Source organism: Lithobates pipiens, unplaced genomic scaffold (genome assembly GCF_037356315.1).
Source record: "Lithobates pipiens isolate NorthernLeopardFrog02 unplaced genomic scaffold, aLitPip1_a1.2 Scaffold_8, whole genome shotgun sequence".
NCBI classification, from domain to species: domain Eukaryota; kingdom Metazoa; phylum Chordata; class Amphibia; order Anura; family Ranidae; genus Lithobates; species Lithobates pipiens.
This window is the reverse complement of record NW_027507903.1, coordinates 587,854,310-587,873,868: the sequence shown is the minus strand read 5'-3', so window position 1 is coordinate 587,873,868 and position 19,559 is coordinate 587,854,310. Positions and strand designations below refer to the sequence as shown.

At 44.1% G+C, this 19,559-nt stretch overlaps 1 protein-coding gene across 2 annotated transcripts in view; it reads right to left on the bottom strand.

Moving 5' to 3' along the window:
• Positions 1-1,619: 1,619 nt before the first annotated feature.
• Positions 1,620-19,559, bottom strand: part of GTF2F1 (general transcription factor IIF subunit 1) — a 37,528-nt gene continuing 19,588 nt past the window's right edge. For both annotated transcript variants that reach the window (XM_077470429.1, XM_077470430.1), the window contains exons 7-14: positions 17,948-18,156; positions 14,505-14,643; positions 14,350-14,414; positions 8,917-9,027; positions 8,753-8,826; positions 6,106-6,247; positions 5,893-6,016; positions 1,620-2,530 (exon numbers count right to left, since the gene is read on the bottom strand). In XM_077470429.1, the coding sequence (XP_077326555.1) occupies positions 2,326-2,530; positions 5,893-6,016; positions 6,106-6,247; positions 8,753-8,826; positions 8,917-9,027; positions 14,350-14,414; positions 14,505-14,643; positions 17,948-18,156 (1,069 nt within the window). In that variant the 3' untranslated portion in view covers positions 1,620-2,325. The remainder of the gene's footprint in view (positions 2,531-5,892; positions 6,017-6,105; positions 6,248-8,752; positions 8,827-8,916; positions 9,028-14,349; positions 14,415-14,504; positions 14,644-17,947; positions 18,157-19,559) is intronic.

Below are 19,559 nucleotides of genomic sequence, written 5' to 3'. Positions count from 1 at the left end.
CAAGACATGAAAATTGCTGTTCACAAATGCTCTCCATCCAATCTGACAGAGCTTGAGCTATTTTGCAGAGAAGAATGGGCAAAAATGTCTCTCTCTAGATGTGCAAAGCTGGTAGAGACATCCCCAAAAAGACTTTCAGCTGTAAAAAGTATTGACTCAGGGGGGCTGACTACAAATGCACACCACAATTTTCACTTATTTATTGGTAAAAGATTTTGAAAACCATTTATCATTTTCCTTCCACTTCACAATTATGTGCCACTTTGTGTTGGTCTATCACATAAAATCCCAAGAAAATACATTTAGGTTTTTGGTTGTAACATGACAAAATGTGGAACGTTTCAAGGGGTGTGAATACTTTTTCAAAGCACTGTAAAAGACTTAAAAAGTGTCTCCGATAAATGTTAAACACCATGGCGGTGACCCAGAGTCAAAAATGTCTGTTGTCACAAACACGCATGGGTTATATACTATGCATGTCTCCCACAGTGAGGCCAGTGAATACTTAAATCGGATTTGAGGTTCTTCGTTTTTGTTTATAACATTTTGTAAATAAGTAAATAAATATGGTTTTCAGCTGCACTGATGAGGCTGCACTGACATGCAGCACTGATGGGCACCGATTGGCATCTGTGATAAGCAGCAATGACAGGCATTACTGATGGGCACTGATTGGCATGTGTGATGGGCACCTCTGATGGGGGTTGCACTGATCATCAGTGTAGCCCCCCCACCCCCGTCAGGAGAGTACGGCTGAACGTCTCTCCCCTACTCGTGACTTATCAGCACAAGCTGAGGAAAGCCAATTGATTACCTGCATGTCTTGGTTACCGCTATTATCAGCTGTGATTGGTCACAGCTGATCACATGGTAAAGAGCCTACATCAGTATAACTGATCCCCCGCTAGGCTGTCATTCTACTATAGGCCGGGCGGGATGTGGTTAATGTGACATGAGCAGTAAAAATGCTACCTGCTTGTGTTTTTTCCCCAGGTTGTAAAACCCGAGGATAAAGAAGGTGTAGATCAGGGATATGCAATTAGCGGACCTCCAGCTGTTGCAGAACTACAAATCCCATGAGGCATAGCAAGACTCTGACAGCCACAAGCATGACACCCAGAGGCAGAGGCATGATGGGACTTGTAGTTTTGCAACAGCTGGAGGTCCGCTAATTGCAGATCCCTGGTGTAGATTATAGGCAAGGAGCAAGATTAGCCAGGCTGATTAAACACTTGGGGGTTAATTAACTAAAACTGGAGTGCGCAAAATCGGATGCAGCTGTGCATAGAAACCAATCAGCTTAATTGAACAAGCTAAAGTTAGAAGCCGATTGGCTACCATGCACAGCTACACCAAATTTTGCACTCTCCAGTTTTAGTAAAACCCCGCAGGTTGTTAAAGGTCATCACATTTCACACTTGAGTCTGATCACAAGTCCGGCCACTCTCCCTACATAGGAAAGAGAATGGCTCTGGGCTATTGTTCAGATATGTGAAATATTCAGACAGGACTGCAGCCAATCACAGCAGGCCCTGCCCCCGCTACATACATCTGTCAGGAATGAATCTCCAGTGCCAGACAACTGGATCAGACCGAAAGACAAACACCACAAGAGGAAGTATAAAAATTCATTCCTTTTTAATTATTATCACTCCTCAAAGAACAACATAGTCCAGGTACTGAACATTCATCGCTCACGCATCGCTGTCACACACAATAAATCAAAACATTTTCTCCAAACACGTCATCCCCGACTCTCTTCACACCTGAAGTTTGGTCTACGGAGATGAAGAGGCTTTCTAAACCAATCCAATGCTTGCGTTCAACTCTAACTGAAAAATAACGTTTGGAATCTAAATGGCTACTGGCTACTTGAAGCATTTTAAATAAACTCAAATATGGAGGGTGTCGCTGCTGGCTGGCTTCTGAAAATGCACGTTTGCTTGGCCGTTTTTAGCTGCAATACTTACAGCAAACATGCAGAACTCCATTTAACCTATTTAGGAACCTATGTAGGTCAGTCTTGGAAAATAAAGGTCAACTTGCACATACTCATTATCTTTTTGCTCCTTCATTGATCCGCTTAGTTGCTGAGACCAAAGACAGCAAGCCTTGTGTAAGCTCCAAGTCGTGACCCGGAACTTACACAGAGCTCAAGACTTTCTACCCAAGCTAGATAAAACTGGCCACCTGAGCAACCAGCCCTAATGCTTTTGATTGAAAATTACAAATGCCACATGCCATATACAGTACAGTGTCACCCTCAAGTCACCAGATTCCAACGAGTATAAAAAGGAAGTACGAGCTCTTGCTGGAAGGACGGGATCATTCCTTCAGGTAAAAGTGCATTTTCTCATGTATGGTTTTACGGTCGGGGTTCAGTCTCTTCAGAATCTGGGCCAACACGTTCACGGTCTGCTCGCTGCTCAGTCCTGTCTTCTTGGTCTGGAACTTTTTCAGCAAGTCTTTCGTGGTCATTGGCTTGCGGGTCAGGTACCTCCGAACGGCCTCTTCCGTAAGCTGGATGTCCCTGGAAATAGAAACATTTTTTAAAGCAGGACTCCAACCTTCGCTGTTTCTGTCCAATCTTTTTCTTGGTGGAAAATGGCTTCTCTAACGTTCTCCCACCTCCTCTCCCAACCAACTGTGTGCTTCAGATTTTTATTGAAGAGAATTGCAACAGGGACGCTTCCCTGTCAGTCTGACAACAAGCCTCCCACAAGACCCACTGCTCATCATAGACAGGCCCACCTATGCTTTATGGAGTATCAACCACAGCTGCCGTGTTCTATGTGGTGCACACAACTTCCAAAGAGCCAGTTTTATCTGCATAAGAAAAGGGTTAGCTGCAGAGCCTCTCTGTGCCCAATGAATCATGGGACCATGGGAGTTCATCCTTGGCAGCTAGTATGTTGGCAAGTATCTTATGGTGTGCAAAGTGATCTGGATCACAAACCCTGCAACACACAGCATCTGGTCTAGTGTCTTATATGGTTCCATTGATGTCTGCCAATTGTTAATTACTATGCACACCATCAGATTTTCTGATGATTTTTTCCTTCAGATTTACCAAAACCATATAATATCAGGTCAAACCTTAGGAGTTTCAATTTGTATGCAATCAGGCAGGCCCTTGCACTACATGGTTTTGGTAAATCTGAAGCCAAAAATCAGCAGAAAATCGGATAGTGTGTATGGGGCTTTACAGTGATGTGCTGGCTCCACTTGACTCTTCCCACTAGCACATGCACTGTAGGATGGAAAGGCAGATTGATGGTCATATAGGCCCCCTTTCTCTACAATCTGGAGGCAGAAAACCTCAGATAAGTGGTAAAATAATGGCATAAAGCAGCAGGGTAAGGAGAGGAGGTAGATAACATACCTCTGTATCCATGACCCTGCGCACTCTGCGGTTTCCCGTATCCTCCATGATGTCATTTACACGCATGCTATATTTTACTTCCCAATATGCATTTTCCCAATGGGTGGGTAATTCAATGTCTTTTAGGAAGGCTTTCTGGTTGCATGCTGGTATTTGACATGCTTTACAAGGTCGACCAAACATGTAAGTACAACATCCTTTAGTTCTACCAACCATAAAGTACAAGGTCCTGCCTGATTAACGACAAACTTAATAGATTGTTTAGGGAGTCTTTTACATGAGATCTAAAAAGGAGACTGTACAGAACTTGCACAAACATGTATGCCAGCTCAAGATCATAGCTTATGCAGAGACATGAAGGTACTTCTTCTAGTGGCTAATGGTCACAATTAGCATCACCGCCATAAGAAAATCCTATAAGAAAATCCTATTATATTCCAGATTGTGAAACCTAAATGAACAGAGCTTTCTCAATGAATGTCTACTGTCTGCTCTCAACAATGACTGATGAAGTGGGAATTTATTGCTCTTATGTCAGTATATACAATTTCACATGGTCTGTACATTTTATTTTTTTAAATTCACCGTTATGGAGAACAATGATTCTTAATGCCTGTTGAGAAAAAGTCTTCTGACAAAAGTAGCTTTGCACTGAAATAAGAACAGCAAAGCAGAACTGCTGTGCTGCACTAGTAAACAGGAAGCACAACATGGAACAAACAAGTATGGGTTGCCTACATGTACAATTAGTATTACAAACTATCCATGAGGACAAGGTGCTTAAAGCGGTTGTAACCAAAAAAATAAATAAAAGGAGGCTCCTGTACCTTTAAGGCATGAGCTATAACATTGCTTTTGCCATGCCAATTGTCCCTTTCTATGTTGTACAATACCTGGTTTATCCTGCCTGCTCCTGTCTCCCCCTCTGTAAACTGACCACGCTTATGGCTGCCGATCCCCGAGAGCGTGGTCAGTTTACATCCCTCTGTCATCCTGCTATGTATTTAGCATCTCTGCATCTCCCCCACTCCCCTCCCTCTCTCTGTATTTCTATACTCTGTGTGGGAGCCAATCTCCTCCCCTCTCCTCCTGCCTTGATTAAGTATTCTGCTGCAGCTGCTCCTCCCATTTGGTAAAGTAACATCTATTTAATACTTTTACCTTATGTTTCAGGAACATAGCAAGTACAGTGTGTGTGTGTGTGTGCGCGCAAGTTTTTTTTTTTTTTAATTATAAAGCTAAATACCTTCTTTACACAGGGCTGCTGTGTGGTCACATGTCCTCCCTCTGCCGGCTTACATACGTCAGGGGGTAATCTCAGCCCCTCCTACTGTACTCCTTTAGATCAGGAAGGAGAGCAGAGGAAGGACATGTGACCACACAGCAGAGCTGGGCAAAAATGGATTTAGCGTTATAATTTTTTTTTAAACAAAACACACACACACTGTATTTAAAGCGGTTGTATAGTCAAATTTTTGACTTTAACCTACAGGTAAGCCTATAATAAGGCTTACCTGTAGGTAAAAAGAATATCTCCTAAACCTGTATGGTTTAGGAGATATTCCCCTCGCAATGAGCCACCGACTTCCTTAGTTTTGAGTGGGACTTCCTGTCCCACTTCCTGCCTCCGACTACTGGCCACCATGGCGACTTCTCCTCTTCCCCTAGGTGGCCCCTCCCGCTCAGCAATCTTCTGGGACACATCACAGATACCAGAAGATTGCCTGTCCACTGGGAGATGTGTACATGCATAGTGCGCGACCAGCCGTGAAGCCGCAAGTTGTCACGGCTGGGTGCCCACAGTTTCAATGGAGGCGCGGCGGAGAGGAGCGAGGCTCCGTGCGGCCACATCGCTGGATCGTGGGACGGGTGAGTGTCTGTTTATCAAAGTCAGCAGCTACACTTTTTGTAGCTGCTGAATTTTAATTAACAAAATAAAAGCCTGGAACTCCGCTTTAACTGCTTCCATGCCGGGCCAATTCGGGCATCCCTCTCCTACATGTAAACAACATATTTTTTTGCTCAGAACCCCCAAACATTATATATATATTTTAGCAGAGACTCTGGGGAATATAATGGCGGTCATTGCAGTTTTTTTATGTCAAATGGTATTTGCACAGCAATTTTTCAAACGTGATCTTTTTTGGAAAAAAATTTAATAAAAAAACACTTTCATGAATAAAAAAAAAGCCCAATTTTTTTTGTGTAATGTGAAAGATGATGTTACACCGAGTAAATAAATACCCAACATGTCACGCTTTGAAATTGCGCACACTCGTGGAATGGTGCCAAACTTCAGTACTTAAAAATTTCCATAGGCTACACTTTAAAATTTTGTTCAGGTTACCAGTTTAGAGATACAGAAGAGGTTATACCTAAAAATCAAAAGGCTAATGACCCCCTAATTAAAAGGAATAGAATGGGGCCCTTGAAGATATGTCAAAACCTCACACAAAACATATGAGTGTTTTTCGTGCGACAGCGGAGATATGTATGGCGTTATCACTCACCCACTGCATGGCGTGGACTTTCCTGACTGTGGCTGTGGGGTCGATTTTCCAGATGTGCTCTGAGGCCCAGACTCCATTTTTAGGCGCTTTGCGGCTGGCGTATGAGGGAGTGCACCACGTTTACCTGGTGGGCAGAAATAAGAAAAGGTGTTAGAAATGGGCAGTGGGCACAACTCAAGACTCGGATTGAGGATCACAGCTTGCTGGACACACCTTGTTCCAGTTTGCTGGCTGCAGCCTTGAGAGTGTTGGAAGTGTTGGCGGAATCAGGAGACGGTGTACCAGGCCGACTGTTACCACGGGAGCTGTTGTTGGAGCCTCCCTTTTTATCTTTTTTCGGGGGAGTTTTCTTTTTCTAGGAAAGACGAGAAAACATGTCACAGCTTGAAGACGCGAATCAGAAGAGCATCTATTAATACAGCTTTTCCTAAAGAGGAGCCATCACAAACAGAATTACAGAAACCAAGTAGGACAGGTAAGTGAGCCATCACCGATGACTTGTCTTTACCCCAACCATGCAATTTCAGGTTGTTTCAGCCACTTTCAAAAACAAAACTATCTAGGTGACCCAGTGAAGTAGGATGCGATGCACTAGGTATTTACCTGCTTGCCAACCTCCCCATAGCAGATTTACTGATACAGGGCGTCCGCACTGTGCAGAATCACACACATACATGAGCATTTCTATATTTCACACACAATTCTGAAACTTCCAGGTTTTGGGTTCTCCCTGCCAGCGGCTCACTCCTGCTGTGATTTTACACAACAGGAGCTGATGTAAACAAAGCAGATTGTCATTCTGTCAGTACAGAAGGCATGGATCCTGTGTTTCTGTACAGCAGAAACACCAATTCATGTCTTCCACTAGTAAGTATCCCACTAGTGGGATATTTTTTTATTTTATTTTTTTAACAAAAACTTGATGAAGATAAAAGGCAGAGTGGTATCTTCGTGATAGACAATTCAGTTGATAGACTGATCCTAGGATGAAGTTGCTATTGTTGTATGACGAAGCGCGCCGGGATGTGGCTGTACAGCATCCGGAAGTGATGTTTACCGGAAATAACGCTCTGTCTGTTTTGAAACACTGGTCGGGTGAGATTCAGTGATCAACCTATGTCCGCCGTGACAAGGTATCTCTGGCATCTGCACACCATACCAATGTGATGTTTATTTTGCCGCCTTTTAAGTGCATTATTACCATTAGGCCGTGTGATTTTAATAAATCTAATGTTTGACATTATTATACTATTTTATATCTCATTTTCTTCCACATATTGCAGATACCTTTGGGTCTCTGGATACTAGGAACGTTTCTGATGGGACATATTTGACCCTGAGGGGTTTACTGCTCTATATGCCAAAAACAAGAGTGTGAGGACATTAATGCTGGTGAGTTTACATCCAACTCGGGAGTGGTGACACGGTACTGATCACGTGGTGTGGTGTCGGATCAGTCCAACTGAATTGTCTATCACGAAGATACCACTCTGCCTTTTATTATCATAGTATTTAGACTATTTCTTCCTAAGTTTCCACAGTACCACTCGTTGGGTGTGTAATACTTATGTATGTGTTGTTAGATGAATTAGCTCCATTATCTACCTTTTTACCTTATGTTTGGTAGATCTGTTTTATTATACTGTTCTCTTTGAAGTGGCTGCTCCATTCATATTGGTTTTCTTTGTGGCGCAGTGTTAAGATCTTAGGTAGCGGCTCATTGAGAGATCTGATTGTGTATTCAATTAATGATGAAATTAGATTTTTTACATTTTTTTCACTGGATGTATTTTAGAGCAGAAAGTAAAAAATATATATATTTTTTTGTTTTTCAAAATGGTCGGTCATTCTTTCTTTCTAGCGCAAAAAATAAAAAATGCAGAGGTGATCGCACACCAAAAGAAAGCTCTATTGGGAAAAAAAAAAAGGACATAAATTTTATTTGGGTACAACGTCACACGACCGCCCAATTGTCAGGTAAAGTAACGCAGTGCCGTATTGCAAAAAATGGCCTGGTCATGAAGGTGGGTAAATCTTCAGGAGGTCAAGTGATTAAGCACAAGGATGACAGTGTAGCTTAATCACTTGTTTACCGGGCACTTTCACCCCCTTCCTGCTCGGGCCAAATCTTTAGCTTTCAGCACTGTCACGCTTTGAATGGACAATTGCGTGGTCATGCAACACTGTACCCATATGAAATTTTTATCTTTTTTTTCACACAAATAAAACTTTCATTTGGTGGTATTTAATCACCACTGGGTTTATTTTTTGCTAAAAAAAAAAAAAAAAAATGACTGAAAATTTGGGAAAAAAATAAATAAATATTTTTTTAATTGTTTATTATAACATTTTGCAAACAGGTAATCTTTCTCCATTGATGTGCGCTGATGAGGCTGCACTTATAGGTGGCACAGATAGGCTGCACTGGTAGGCAGAAATCATGAGGCACCAATTGGCTGCACTAATAGCTGGCACTGGTGGGCACTGCATGGTCTGGAATGTGCGGAACCGATGTCCCATTTACTCCAGACAGTAAATCAGCTTTTTTGTTTTAAAAAGCTGATTACCGGCTCCGTTTACATCATGTGATCAGCTGTTAGTGGCTAAAAGCTGATCACATGGTAAGGGGCCGGAATCAGCCCCTTACTCCGATCAGCCGAGTCTCCTTCACTTGGGAAACACAGAGCGAGCGCCCCACAGGGCAGGCAGCTCATGCACGGGAGGACGTACAAGGATGCCCTCTCGGCAATTTGTAGCAGTCTTTCGAGTATAGCGTGGAAGAGGAGACAGATATATATTATTATATATATTCTCAATAAAAACTACCTTCAACGTCTGCCTCTAATTTAATAAGTGCTACCTGCATGAAAAGAGCGGAGGAAGCCTCTTTGTCAATATCACTGTCATCCGATGTGTCCGATTCCTCACTGCTATCTGTGGTAGAAAAACACAGTGTCATTAGAGAGAGACTTACCCACCCACCCACCCCCAAAGTGTTCCGGGGAGACTTATCCCCAGCCTCACCTCTCTTCCTCTTCCGCTCCTGAGGCGTGGAGGCTTTCTTCTCTTCATCCTCTTCCTCCTCCACCTTCTCTTCTTCGCTCTCCTCGCTACTCTCGCTTGCCTCATCAATCCCTATCGACATTTAAGCAGAATTCCAGCCAAACAGCACAAACAAAATATATAAGCTTGTCTTACTATTACATTTATACCTAATTCAAGAGGGGGACACTGCTTTTGATTAGTGAAGCTTTCTGTGTCACTTCTCTAGGAGTAAACTCACTGCATAGGAAATGGTCATTGTCACTCTGGTAGCTGCTCCCTGAATCCTCTCCCCATCCTATGAGAAAACCTCCCTCAGACACAAGTAATCTGTTAGGTGCTGGGTTCACAGCACTTTACCATACAGGACGCCACCTGCTCCCTGTACAGTCCAATTGGTTCACAGCTCATACAACGGAGCCTTTGTAGCTCACAGGGGAGATTTCTAATTTCTTTACCTGTTTTTTTTTTATTTTATTTTTGTCTAAACCCCCCTCGTAAAATGACAGACCACCCATTCAGGACAGAATCTTTTTAACCAATTCAAATCCAGTGACGTACCTGTATGGCGCTGGAGTTTGCGTAGTTATACCAGGATGATGCCTGCAACTACAATGCCAGACATCGCATTGCTGTGCAGATCACATGCAAAGTCTGTGCAATGCGGATTCGGCTATACAAACTTTATGGCTGAATTTGCATTGCATTTGGACCAAACGCATGCAGGACCCTTTTTTTGTCAACACTGGAATCGTATCGCATGGGTGTTCACATCCATGCCGTCCAATTCTCTAAATCGTGTTGCATTTTGCAAACTGATTGTGGGGTGTCGTTAACATACACTCCGCATGAACAGGTTGCAATTTTGATGTGGTGCAGCTTTGCAGCAAATTTGCACCGCATCTAGTGTGACGGTCGGCTCTCGTGTAAAAACAATCCTTGCGGCTAATTGATACTGGATTGCTTTTACAAGCAGCGTCCCTCCCCAGTGGCTTTACCAGGATCTCCCATCACACCCGAAGTCCTGAACGACCAGCCAACACTTCCGCCCGCTGATCATTGAGCCCGGCTTTGTTGGGCTCTATGATATAGTAAAATGGAAGCTATGACATCACATCATCAATGGAAAGAATTTGGATCACACTGATCTTGGTGAGATCAAATGCTTACAGAGGAAGAGGGAGGGATCTGGTAGTCTTATAGACCCCAGATCTCTCCTTAAAGAAAACCTGTCACATGCCTAGTGCTGTCACAAGGAAGGTTTACCTTCCTTGTGACAGCAAAAAAAAAAAAAAAAAAACAGGAGTTACAGATCGGTAACGTGTTTTTCCAGGAGTCTTTCAGGACAGCCACCTTTGAGAGACCTCGGCTCCTCCCTTCACAGGAAACACTGCCTTAGCTTCAAGATGTAAGCCCCTTCTGCCCCACCAGACCCTCAGTCTTCTAAGAGTACCTCCGGCCAGCTGGGGAGACACAAGAACATGTCATACACATAACTTTAAATCCTCCTGACTGTTCCCCTGTCAGGTTAGCATGTTGGGCAATTGAACCAGAAACCCCAGTGCTGCTAGACAGAATTGCTACCCACTTAGCCAGTGGGCAGCCTCCTTATTGCAAACACATTTTTCGGGTGGGTATCGGTGCTGTGCTGAAAGACTCCTGGAAAAAGATGTTACCGGTACGTAACTCTGATTTTCCCTAAACGTCTTTCAGGAAAGCCACCTTTGAGAGGATAAATGAGCACCTAACCCTAGGGTGGGAACACTGCTTGTAGGACCCCTTTTTCCCTGAAGGTTCAATCCTTAGCGATCCACAGGTCTACCCTGTAGTGTTTGGCAAAGGTGCTACAACCTTTTAACATCCAACTTATGTTCACCCACAGGATTCTAACAGAAAGTTGGCAAAATAATTTCTTGGCCTCTGTGAAACTTCAAGGCCACCCACTTAAAAAAAAAACATCTGGTATGGCTATATTTGTAGAAAAGGGGGCCCCGATTGGAAATCCCCTCTGCGTTCCAGCTGTTGAAAATGTCTCCGGAAGATGGATCGGGTTTCCCTTTTCTTGCTACTTAGCAGGGCCACCACCCCCATCCGAGAAGCTCTTTCTTTTTTCAATTCTTCCTCCGAAGCCATGCAGGGAGAATCCACCGCTCCACCTGGGGACAGCAGAATGGACCCAGAGATGAAGGTCCTCCCAGATTGGCAGCATCCAGGAGAGTTCCACGCAGGGCTTGAGTCCTGCAGGAATGCATGGGAACGGCATCCCTGCACTTTTTTCACAGCAGGAACGCTGTTCCCTTTGCAGGGCTAGAGCTGCCCGAGCCGATCCTTCACTAAGCGGCAATGCCAGCAAATTCAAGCCGGTGACCCCACCTTACAATCCCCAAAAGAAATAATTGGAGGCGACCACTACCCGATATGGGAGGAAGGTCCCCAATCTTCCTTCGGATCGTTAGGGAGGACGAACCTCCTATTTTGCCCCACCTTTCTGACCCCAAGATCTTATTGGAACATCGGCCTTTAGGACCCAAAATTCTCTCTGAGGGCGAGACTTATTGCTTGCTTCCCTGTACTACACCAGACGGGAAAAGAACCTCACTCATCACCCGTCCCCGTCCCATCTGAATGGTTTCCAAACCAGGACCTAACCAAAATAAGTCTTCCGTGAGAATCCCGCAGATCTTAGCCTTGGACACACTGTCCTACTGCCAAGCTTTAACTGAGATCACTAGGGCTGAGGATCTGGCAGACATATGCAGTGAATTAGTCAAGGCACCCGCACTATATGCCACCCCCCACAAGAGCATGAGAAAGGACGACAAGATTGTCTCTGTCCCTGCCCTTATGTGCGCCCCAAGGTAGAGTCCCAGGTGTCCTTCAAGAGCAGATCCGTCCTCTTGTCCATGGGCTCTCTCCCGGGTAAGGTCTGTATGTCTGGAAACCTGATAGAAGGCTGAGTCCAGTCTTGGTACCCTACCAACTGATGGACCGTCCTCCATGAAAAAGGGCCCTTGAAAGGAAGGGTTTCCTCCCAAGATCTTGCCAATCTTTTATGGCTTCCACCAGACCTTCCTGGGCCAGGAACAACTTCTGTTCCCCCAGGCCCTGATACATCTGGTCATGGAGCGATAGCGGCTTCTTCTTCTGGATTCCCAGGGTGGTACGGATGTCTCCCAAGAGATTCTCCAAACCTTTGAGGGAAAGCTTGTAGCGAAAGGGTTCTAGAGGGCTTACCACCCAACCCCTCTCCCTATGACTCCACCCGGGAGCCTGAAGAAGCGCCAACTGGCTCTTCCTCAGCTTGTCAATAGTGCCCCCCCCCCCATGCCCCTCCATTAGCGGAGTATAAAACTGGCAGGCAGGCGCAATACTCTGATGAGCTGGCGGGGCAGCCTGGGGCTGTACCCGACTGAAAAAGGGACATGCTGGGGATTGCAGTTCCTCAGGCTCACTGCACAGAGGTCATGCTGGGCATTGCAGTTCCTCAGGCTTGCCACACAAAGGACATGCTGGGCATAGCAGTTCCTCAGGCTTACTGCACAAAGGGCATGATGGGCATTGCAGTTCCTCATGCTTACTGCACAAAGGGCATGCTGGGCATTGCAGCTCCTCAGGCTTACTGCACAAAGGGCATGTTGGGCATTGCAGCTCCTCAGGCTTACTGCATAAAGTCCTGCAGCTCACTTTTAAAACTAAAGGCCATACCTCCTAAGCAGAGTGTCACCCGGAGTGTACCTAGGACCAAACACCACCAAGGTCCCAGTACCACCTCTCAACCCCTCGACCAACGGAGGGGCCTACACTCGTGGAGCTATGCGGTAAAGGGGAAAGGGAATACCCACCCCAGTGTTCCTCTCACCTTACTGGCCAGTGCTGGCATAACAGGAGTAGTCTGGGCTGCCTCTGCCTTGGACATCTCCCGCTGAGGATCGCGGCAGCCCCACCTTCCTGAGCTGCTCACTGACATCTAAAGTGTTTACAGGCTCGCACTGGCCAGAGCCTGGCCCTCTCTCATAAATCAAGGCTGGAACCAAACGCCGCGGCCCCGGGAGAAGTGCACGACCCCACCGGACGTGATATCACTACACCCTCCGGTCCAGCCTCGTGCTTCCTAACTGGTCACACAGAACGTGGAGAGGAACTGCCCCTCCGACGACAGAATGAGAGCGGGGGCCCCTGAAGCTTCTTCCCCACCCTCAGGATAAGCTGGTGTGGCTAAGCTGGGGACTCAACGGTACCTTCCCCAAGGCTCCGCAAACCCCAAAAAAATAGATAGGGAGAGCTTCTCCCCACAGTAAAACCCGGCTTCAACCTCCCCAGTTAATCAGCCCTGGTTTCCAGCGATATCTCCCCGCCAGAGGAAACACTGAAACTGAGGGTCCAGTGGGGCAGAAAGGGCCTAAATCTTGAAGCTAAGGAGGTGTTTCCTGTTAAGGGAGGAGCTAAGGTCTCTCAAAAGGTGGCTGTCCTGAAAGATATTTAGGGAAAAGTGACAGTGTAAAAATACTTATCCTTACATGACACTTTTGGATCCCTCAGGCACGCAAACAGCGATCATCCCTACACACGCGAGGTATTACTGTGAACGTCAGATCATGAGCAGTAATTCTAGCATCAAACTTCCTCTGTAAATCGAATGCGGTAACCTATAAAGGCTTTTAAAGCATCGCCTATGGATAGTAAAATTTACGTCATTTGTCGCCGTTGCATGGGTGTGTGCAATTTTAAAAGTGTGACATGTTTTGTATCCATTTACTTGGCATAACACCATCTTTTATATATTTTACCAAAAAAAACTGGGTTACGTATAGTGTGTTTTTTTTTTTTTTTTTTGCATTAAGATAAAAAATAAAAGAGAGTTTATTTCTTCCTCTAAAAAATTGTGTTTGGAAAACTGCTGCGCAAATACTGTGCGACGTAAAAAAACAAAAAATAGCAAAACCCACCAGTTTATTCTCTAGGGCCCTCTAGTGTTTGGTAGTTCCAAGAAATTTTCTAGCAAAAAATACTGATTGATACAGGTAAAAATTTGCCAGAAAAGGCCTTTTGGTCTTCAAGTGGTTAAAGTCCCACCCCCCTGACCCTAAAATACCTTACCAGCACTTTCCTGGCACTCCTTCCTATGTCGCAAGCCACTGCAAAATACCTGGTTATGTGATTATGTCCCTAGATGCAGTGCTGGGGGTTCAGCAGCTAATCCCTAGATCCAAACACGGTCATATTATAGGAGTTGATATCATGAACCCTATGTAATCTCTGTCATTGAACGTACATAGAGATAAGAGTGCACAGCAAAGATGCCAAGTACAAGTAGGATGGGGAAGGGCTGTATAGATCCGCTCAATGGGCAGAGTGACAGTCTCCTTAAAAAGAGGGTTCCCAGGTTAGAATACACCTAGTACATTTCAGTTTTACCTTTAGGAACATTCTGATCCTCCTTGGCGACTTTGGGTTTGCCAGGAAGTTCCTCATCCGAGCTACTGCAGAAAGATAAAGTGAAGTTCAGTTGTCTGTACTCGCCGTATGCTCTGCTGAGGATGTAAATCAGTGGAAACGCGAGTCTCTATTACCTGCTCCCATCAGACATGTAGTCTACTTCATGCCCTTCAAAGTCGCCATCATCACTGTCCTCTATGGCTTCATCGTCAACCTTCTTCTTCTTTTTCTTCGTTTTTGCATTTTTCTTCTGTGCCTTTGGCTTATGCTCACCTTAAATGAAGGAAAAATGACTGAATGATGGGTACGGCACATCTATAAACCCTTGTACCCATCAAAGGATCTATTAGTAATGTAATGCAATAGTTGCAACATCCCAGACCCACAGCACTGCTCCAGACCCTTTCATTTCACCTATCCACAGATAAACAGGGTGCCGGTTTAAAGAAACCGATCCTGGCTCACTGTTATAATTAATAGATGAATGGGAGCTGCACTCCGCTCTTCACTCTTCCAATTACCTTTATTCAAACATCAACAGTATGGCTGCAAAAATAGTGTCTCTACCCAAAGAAACCATTGTCTCCTTCACGCGTTTCACTACAAATTGCTTGATCACAAGGCTATACTGTTGATGCTTTAATAAAAGTGGAGGAGTGGAGAGCGGAGTGCAGAGTTCATTTGTCTGTTAAAATGTAATGCATCTATTCTCTGTATTCATTTATCTTACCCTTCAGGTTTATTTTTTTTAAAGGAGTAGTAAACCGCTGGGTGTTTTTTTTTTTTCTAAGCTGCAAGGTAATGCCAGAATGTGCTAGTATGAATCAAATATTAGCACATTATGTTAACCACTTGCCGACCAGCCGCCACCGTTTTACTGAAGCAGAATGGCACGGCTGGGCCAATCGACGTTATGTTACGTCGCTTCGCCCTGTGGCCACTAGCCCAATGCGAGTACCCGGCGGTCACTGCCGAGACACAGAGAACTGGGATCTGTGTGTGTAAACACAGTTTCCCGTTCTCTGAGGGGAGAAGTGACAGATCGTCTGTTCATACAGAGTATGAACAGCGATCTATCTCTTCCCCTGCACACAGTCCCCTCCCCCCCTTCAGTTAGAAACACAAACAAGGAACACAATAACCCCTTGATCGCAATCCTAGTGTTAACCCCTTCACTGCCAGTGATATTTGTACAGTAAATCAATGCATTTTTATAGCACTGATCGCTGTATAAATGACAATGGTCCCAAAAATGTGTCAAAATTGTCCGATGCGTCTGCCATAATGTCGCAGTCCCAATAAAAATAGCAGATCGCCAAAATTACTAGAAAAAAATAAAAATAATAAGATAATAGATGTATTTTTATCTATCCTGCTTTAACTTTTGCATAAACCAATCAATACACACTTATTGTGATTTTTTTTTAACCAAAGATATGTAGAAGAAAATACATATTTGCCTAAACTGAGGCAAAAATTATTATTTATTTTTTTTATATATTTTTGGGGGATATTATAGCTAAAAGTAAAAAATAGGTTTGTTTTTTTTCCAAAACGTTCGCTCTTTTTTTGTTTATAGCGCAAAAAATAAAACCACAGAGGTGATCAAATACCACCAAAAGAAAGCTCTGTTTTTGGGAAAAAAAAAACGTAAATTTTGCTTGGGTGCAACGTCGCTCAACCACGCAATTGTTAAAGTGCCGAATCGCAAAAACTGGTCTGGTCAGGAAGGGGGTAACATCTTCTGGGGCTGAAGTGGTAAAAAAATTTACCTGAAAACGAAGCATTCCAGCACCGCGCTGTCACCACTGCAGGCGCGCTCATCTTCACCCAGTCTTCCTTCTGAGTTTGCATCCTCTGGCTGTGTGACTGGCCGGAGTTGTGATGATGTCACAACCACGCATGCGCACAGGAGCTGCAGTTTACGGCACAGAGCTCTGAAGGAACGACACGGTTGGCTGTTCCTTCAGAGTGCATGCATCAGTGATGTCACTGGCTGCATGTACAGTAAATATCTCCTAAACAGTGCATGCTCAGGAGATATTTAGAGTACCTATAGGTAAGCCATATTATAAGCTTACTTATAAAGTCAGAGATGGGCGTTTACTGCCACTTCAAGTACCACCTTCATCACACAAGCCAAGAGGAAAACTCGTAGCTGCTTTAGCTCTTTCACTGGTCTACGTGATCAGTGAAGGTAGGAGAGCTCCAAGCCAGTGCAATAGCTAGGGCCCATTCACACGTGTATGGATTATGAAGAATAAAGCAACCCACACCTATAGCATTTTTTATGCGATGAAATAGCCCCAAGAAAGTCTGTCGAACGCCCATGAAAATAATAAAAAAAAATATATAGTTTTTCTAGGGGGAAGTGCTTAAAGGGGAAGTTATGTAGAAGAAGTGATCTGTCTCTCCACAGCACCCAGCTAACAGTTTATAAATGCTTCACTGACATGCCATAAACAATATAGGCACGGTTAAGGTGCACTACCTTTGAAATTATTGGAGGCGGCTGACAAGCAGCAATGCCTCCTGAAAGGGACATGCTGCTTAATTTTTAACACCTTTTCATACCTATGCGAACTGTACTGTGTGGCGCCCATTGTAATTCTCATGGCACGCATTGAAGGGCGGTTAAAGTGGTTTTAAACTCTGGTTACACCACTTGTACCTACAGGCAAGCCTATAATAAGACTTACCGGCAGGTACTATGAATATCTCCTAAACTTGCACAGTTTAGGAGATATTCAAAGTGCATAGAGCCAATGACATCATAGGCACATGCACTCTGAAGGTTCGGTGTATCGTGCCGGAACTTCAGAGCTGTGTGTGTGAGTGACATCATTGCGGCTCTGGGTACACTCAGTGCCGGAGCCCGCGAACCTGGGAGAAACACCAGGAAGAGATGTCAGCAATCTCAGTGGTGAACGGGCACTGCTGGAAGGGTTTTGTTCTAAGGCAAGCATTTCGTAATGTGCTAGTATGTGCTTTATTTATGAAGGCCAGAAGAAGATTAAAGCTGCTGGGTACTGCAGCCCACCAGAGGGCACCCACGTCTTAAGTATCTCCTTTGGATAACTGGATCCTTTAAAGAGGTAGAAAAAAAACAAAAAAGACAACACACACACACACACACACACACATGCATACTAGCACATTATGAAATAGTTACCTTAGAACAAAGCCTTTCCAGCGGCGCCTGGTCACCACTGAGAGGGATGACATCTTCCCTTGGCCTTTTCTCCGGGTTCGTGGGCTCCGGCCCTGTGAGTGGCCAGAGCCAGGATGATGTCACTGTTGCACACACTTTAGGGAGCCCTCGGTTCTGGCAAGAAGCTCCAGCAGGGTATGCCAGGCCTTCAGACGCATGCGCCAGGGATATTATCGGCTGCATACAGGGTGAATATCTCTTAAATGGTGCATGTTTAGGAGATGTTCATTTTACCTACAGTTAAGCCTTAAAGCGGACTTTACTACCGCTTTAACTTTTACTGAGGACAGCAGGTTGACACTAGACTCCACCCCCCAATTCCTTCTTACAGACGACCCCATAGCTGGATCTCCTCTGGTCCCTCACCATCATCTCCGCTGCCATCGCTCTCGCTGGAGCTCATCTCTAGTTCATCTTCCAGATCGTGGATTTTTAGGTCGCTCTTCTTCTTTTTCTTACTCTTCCCACCCTTGTCTTGTTTTCCGCCACCTTCCTCATCCTCATCATTCTCTCCGCCCTGGTCCTTCAAGCGGCGCTGCTGCATGATGGTGAAGTGGTTCAGGATTTTGTTTCGCCTAAACAAAAACATTGAAGGGAGATTTAAGGCGTTTTGTATTGCCACCATGTTTTTTTTTTTTTTTTCAGATGTTGCCATTATTCTGCTTTGGAGGAAAGAAGCAGCCAGGTGCTTCTTGGAAAATGATAAATAATGCTCAATAACGCAAAAAAAAAAAAAAGAAAAATAGCACCACTTTGTGGTCACTTTAGTTCCTGCATCTCTCAGTCAAGGCCAATTTGTAGGCATGCATTTCAAGTGCTGCACGTTTTCCTTACTTAGGGAAAATGTAAACACTCACCAATTGCTTGTCAGGTCATAGGACCAATTTACTTTTTTGCATTGCATGACTGAGAGGTAACACACATCACACAACTCTGACCTTCCATTTGACTGGTACCCCAACATGCATGTACCCCAGTGCATTGCAGAAAGAATTCTGTGATGCATACAACATCTGTGGCAGCCCATTATCTTCACCAGGCCACCTTACTACTACAACATGTATTAACACAAATACCCCCTTGTAAAGAGTGTGTGTGTATAATTATATATATATATATATATATATATATATATATATATATATATATATATCACACACACAGTTTTTTTTTTTGGGGGGGGGGGGGGGACACCTTAAACCTGAATATCTAAAGTTGGTGCATACACAAATGCAAAAAGGAGTAACTTTTAAATCTTACAACGCTTCTTAAAAAGCACCTAATTGTAATGAGCAAATATGGGAATTTAGTAACAATGGTTAAACCATGCTTAAGCCCACCACTGCACCAAAGTACCCCATTTTCAGTGGGTTCTACACTTCATCAAAAAGCAACCCCCATATTTACTCATTAAGATTAGGTGCTTTTACCAATGGCCTACCGGGCCAATTCTGACATTTTTCTCCTACATGTAAAAATCATCATCTTTTTTTGTTGTTGAAAATTTATATTATATAACATTATGGGGTTTTTTCTAGCAGAGACTCTAGGGAATAAAATGGTGGTCATTTCAACTTTTTATATCACACGGTATTTGCACAGCAATTTTTTCAAATGCGTTTATTTTGGGAAAAAAGCAAGTTTCATGAATTTAAAAAACACAGTCAAGTTAGCCCAATTTTTACATAATGTGAAAGATGATGTTACGCCGAATAAATAGATACCCAACGTCATGCTTTAAAATTGTGCACGCTCATGGAATGGTGCCAAACTTTGGTATTTCAAAATCCCCAGAGGCAACGCTTTAATTTTTTTTTACAGGTTACCCGTTTAGAGTGACAGAGGAGGTCTTGCACTAGAATTATTGCTCTCGCTTTAATGTTCGTAGCAAAGATATTCAGATATCTCCACTCAAAGTCTGCGACGTTATAGGACATTGGGTGGGCGGGAAGTGGTTAAGCAGCCTTGTAAGATTTAA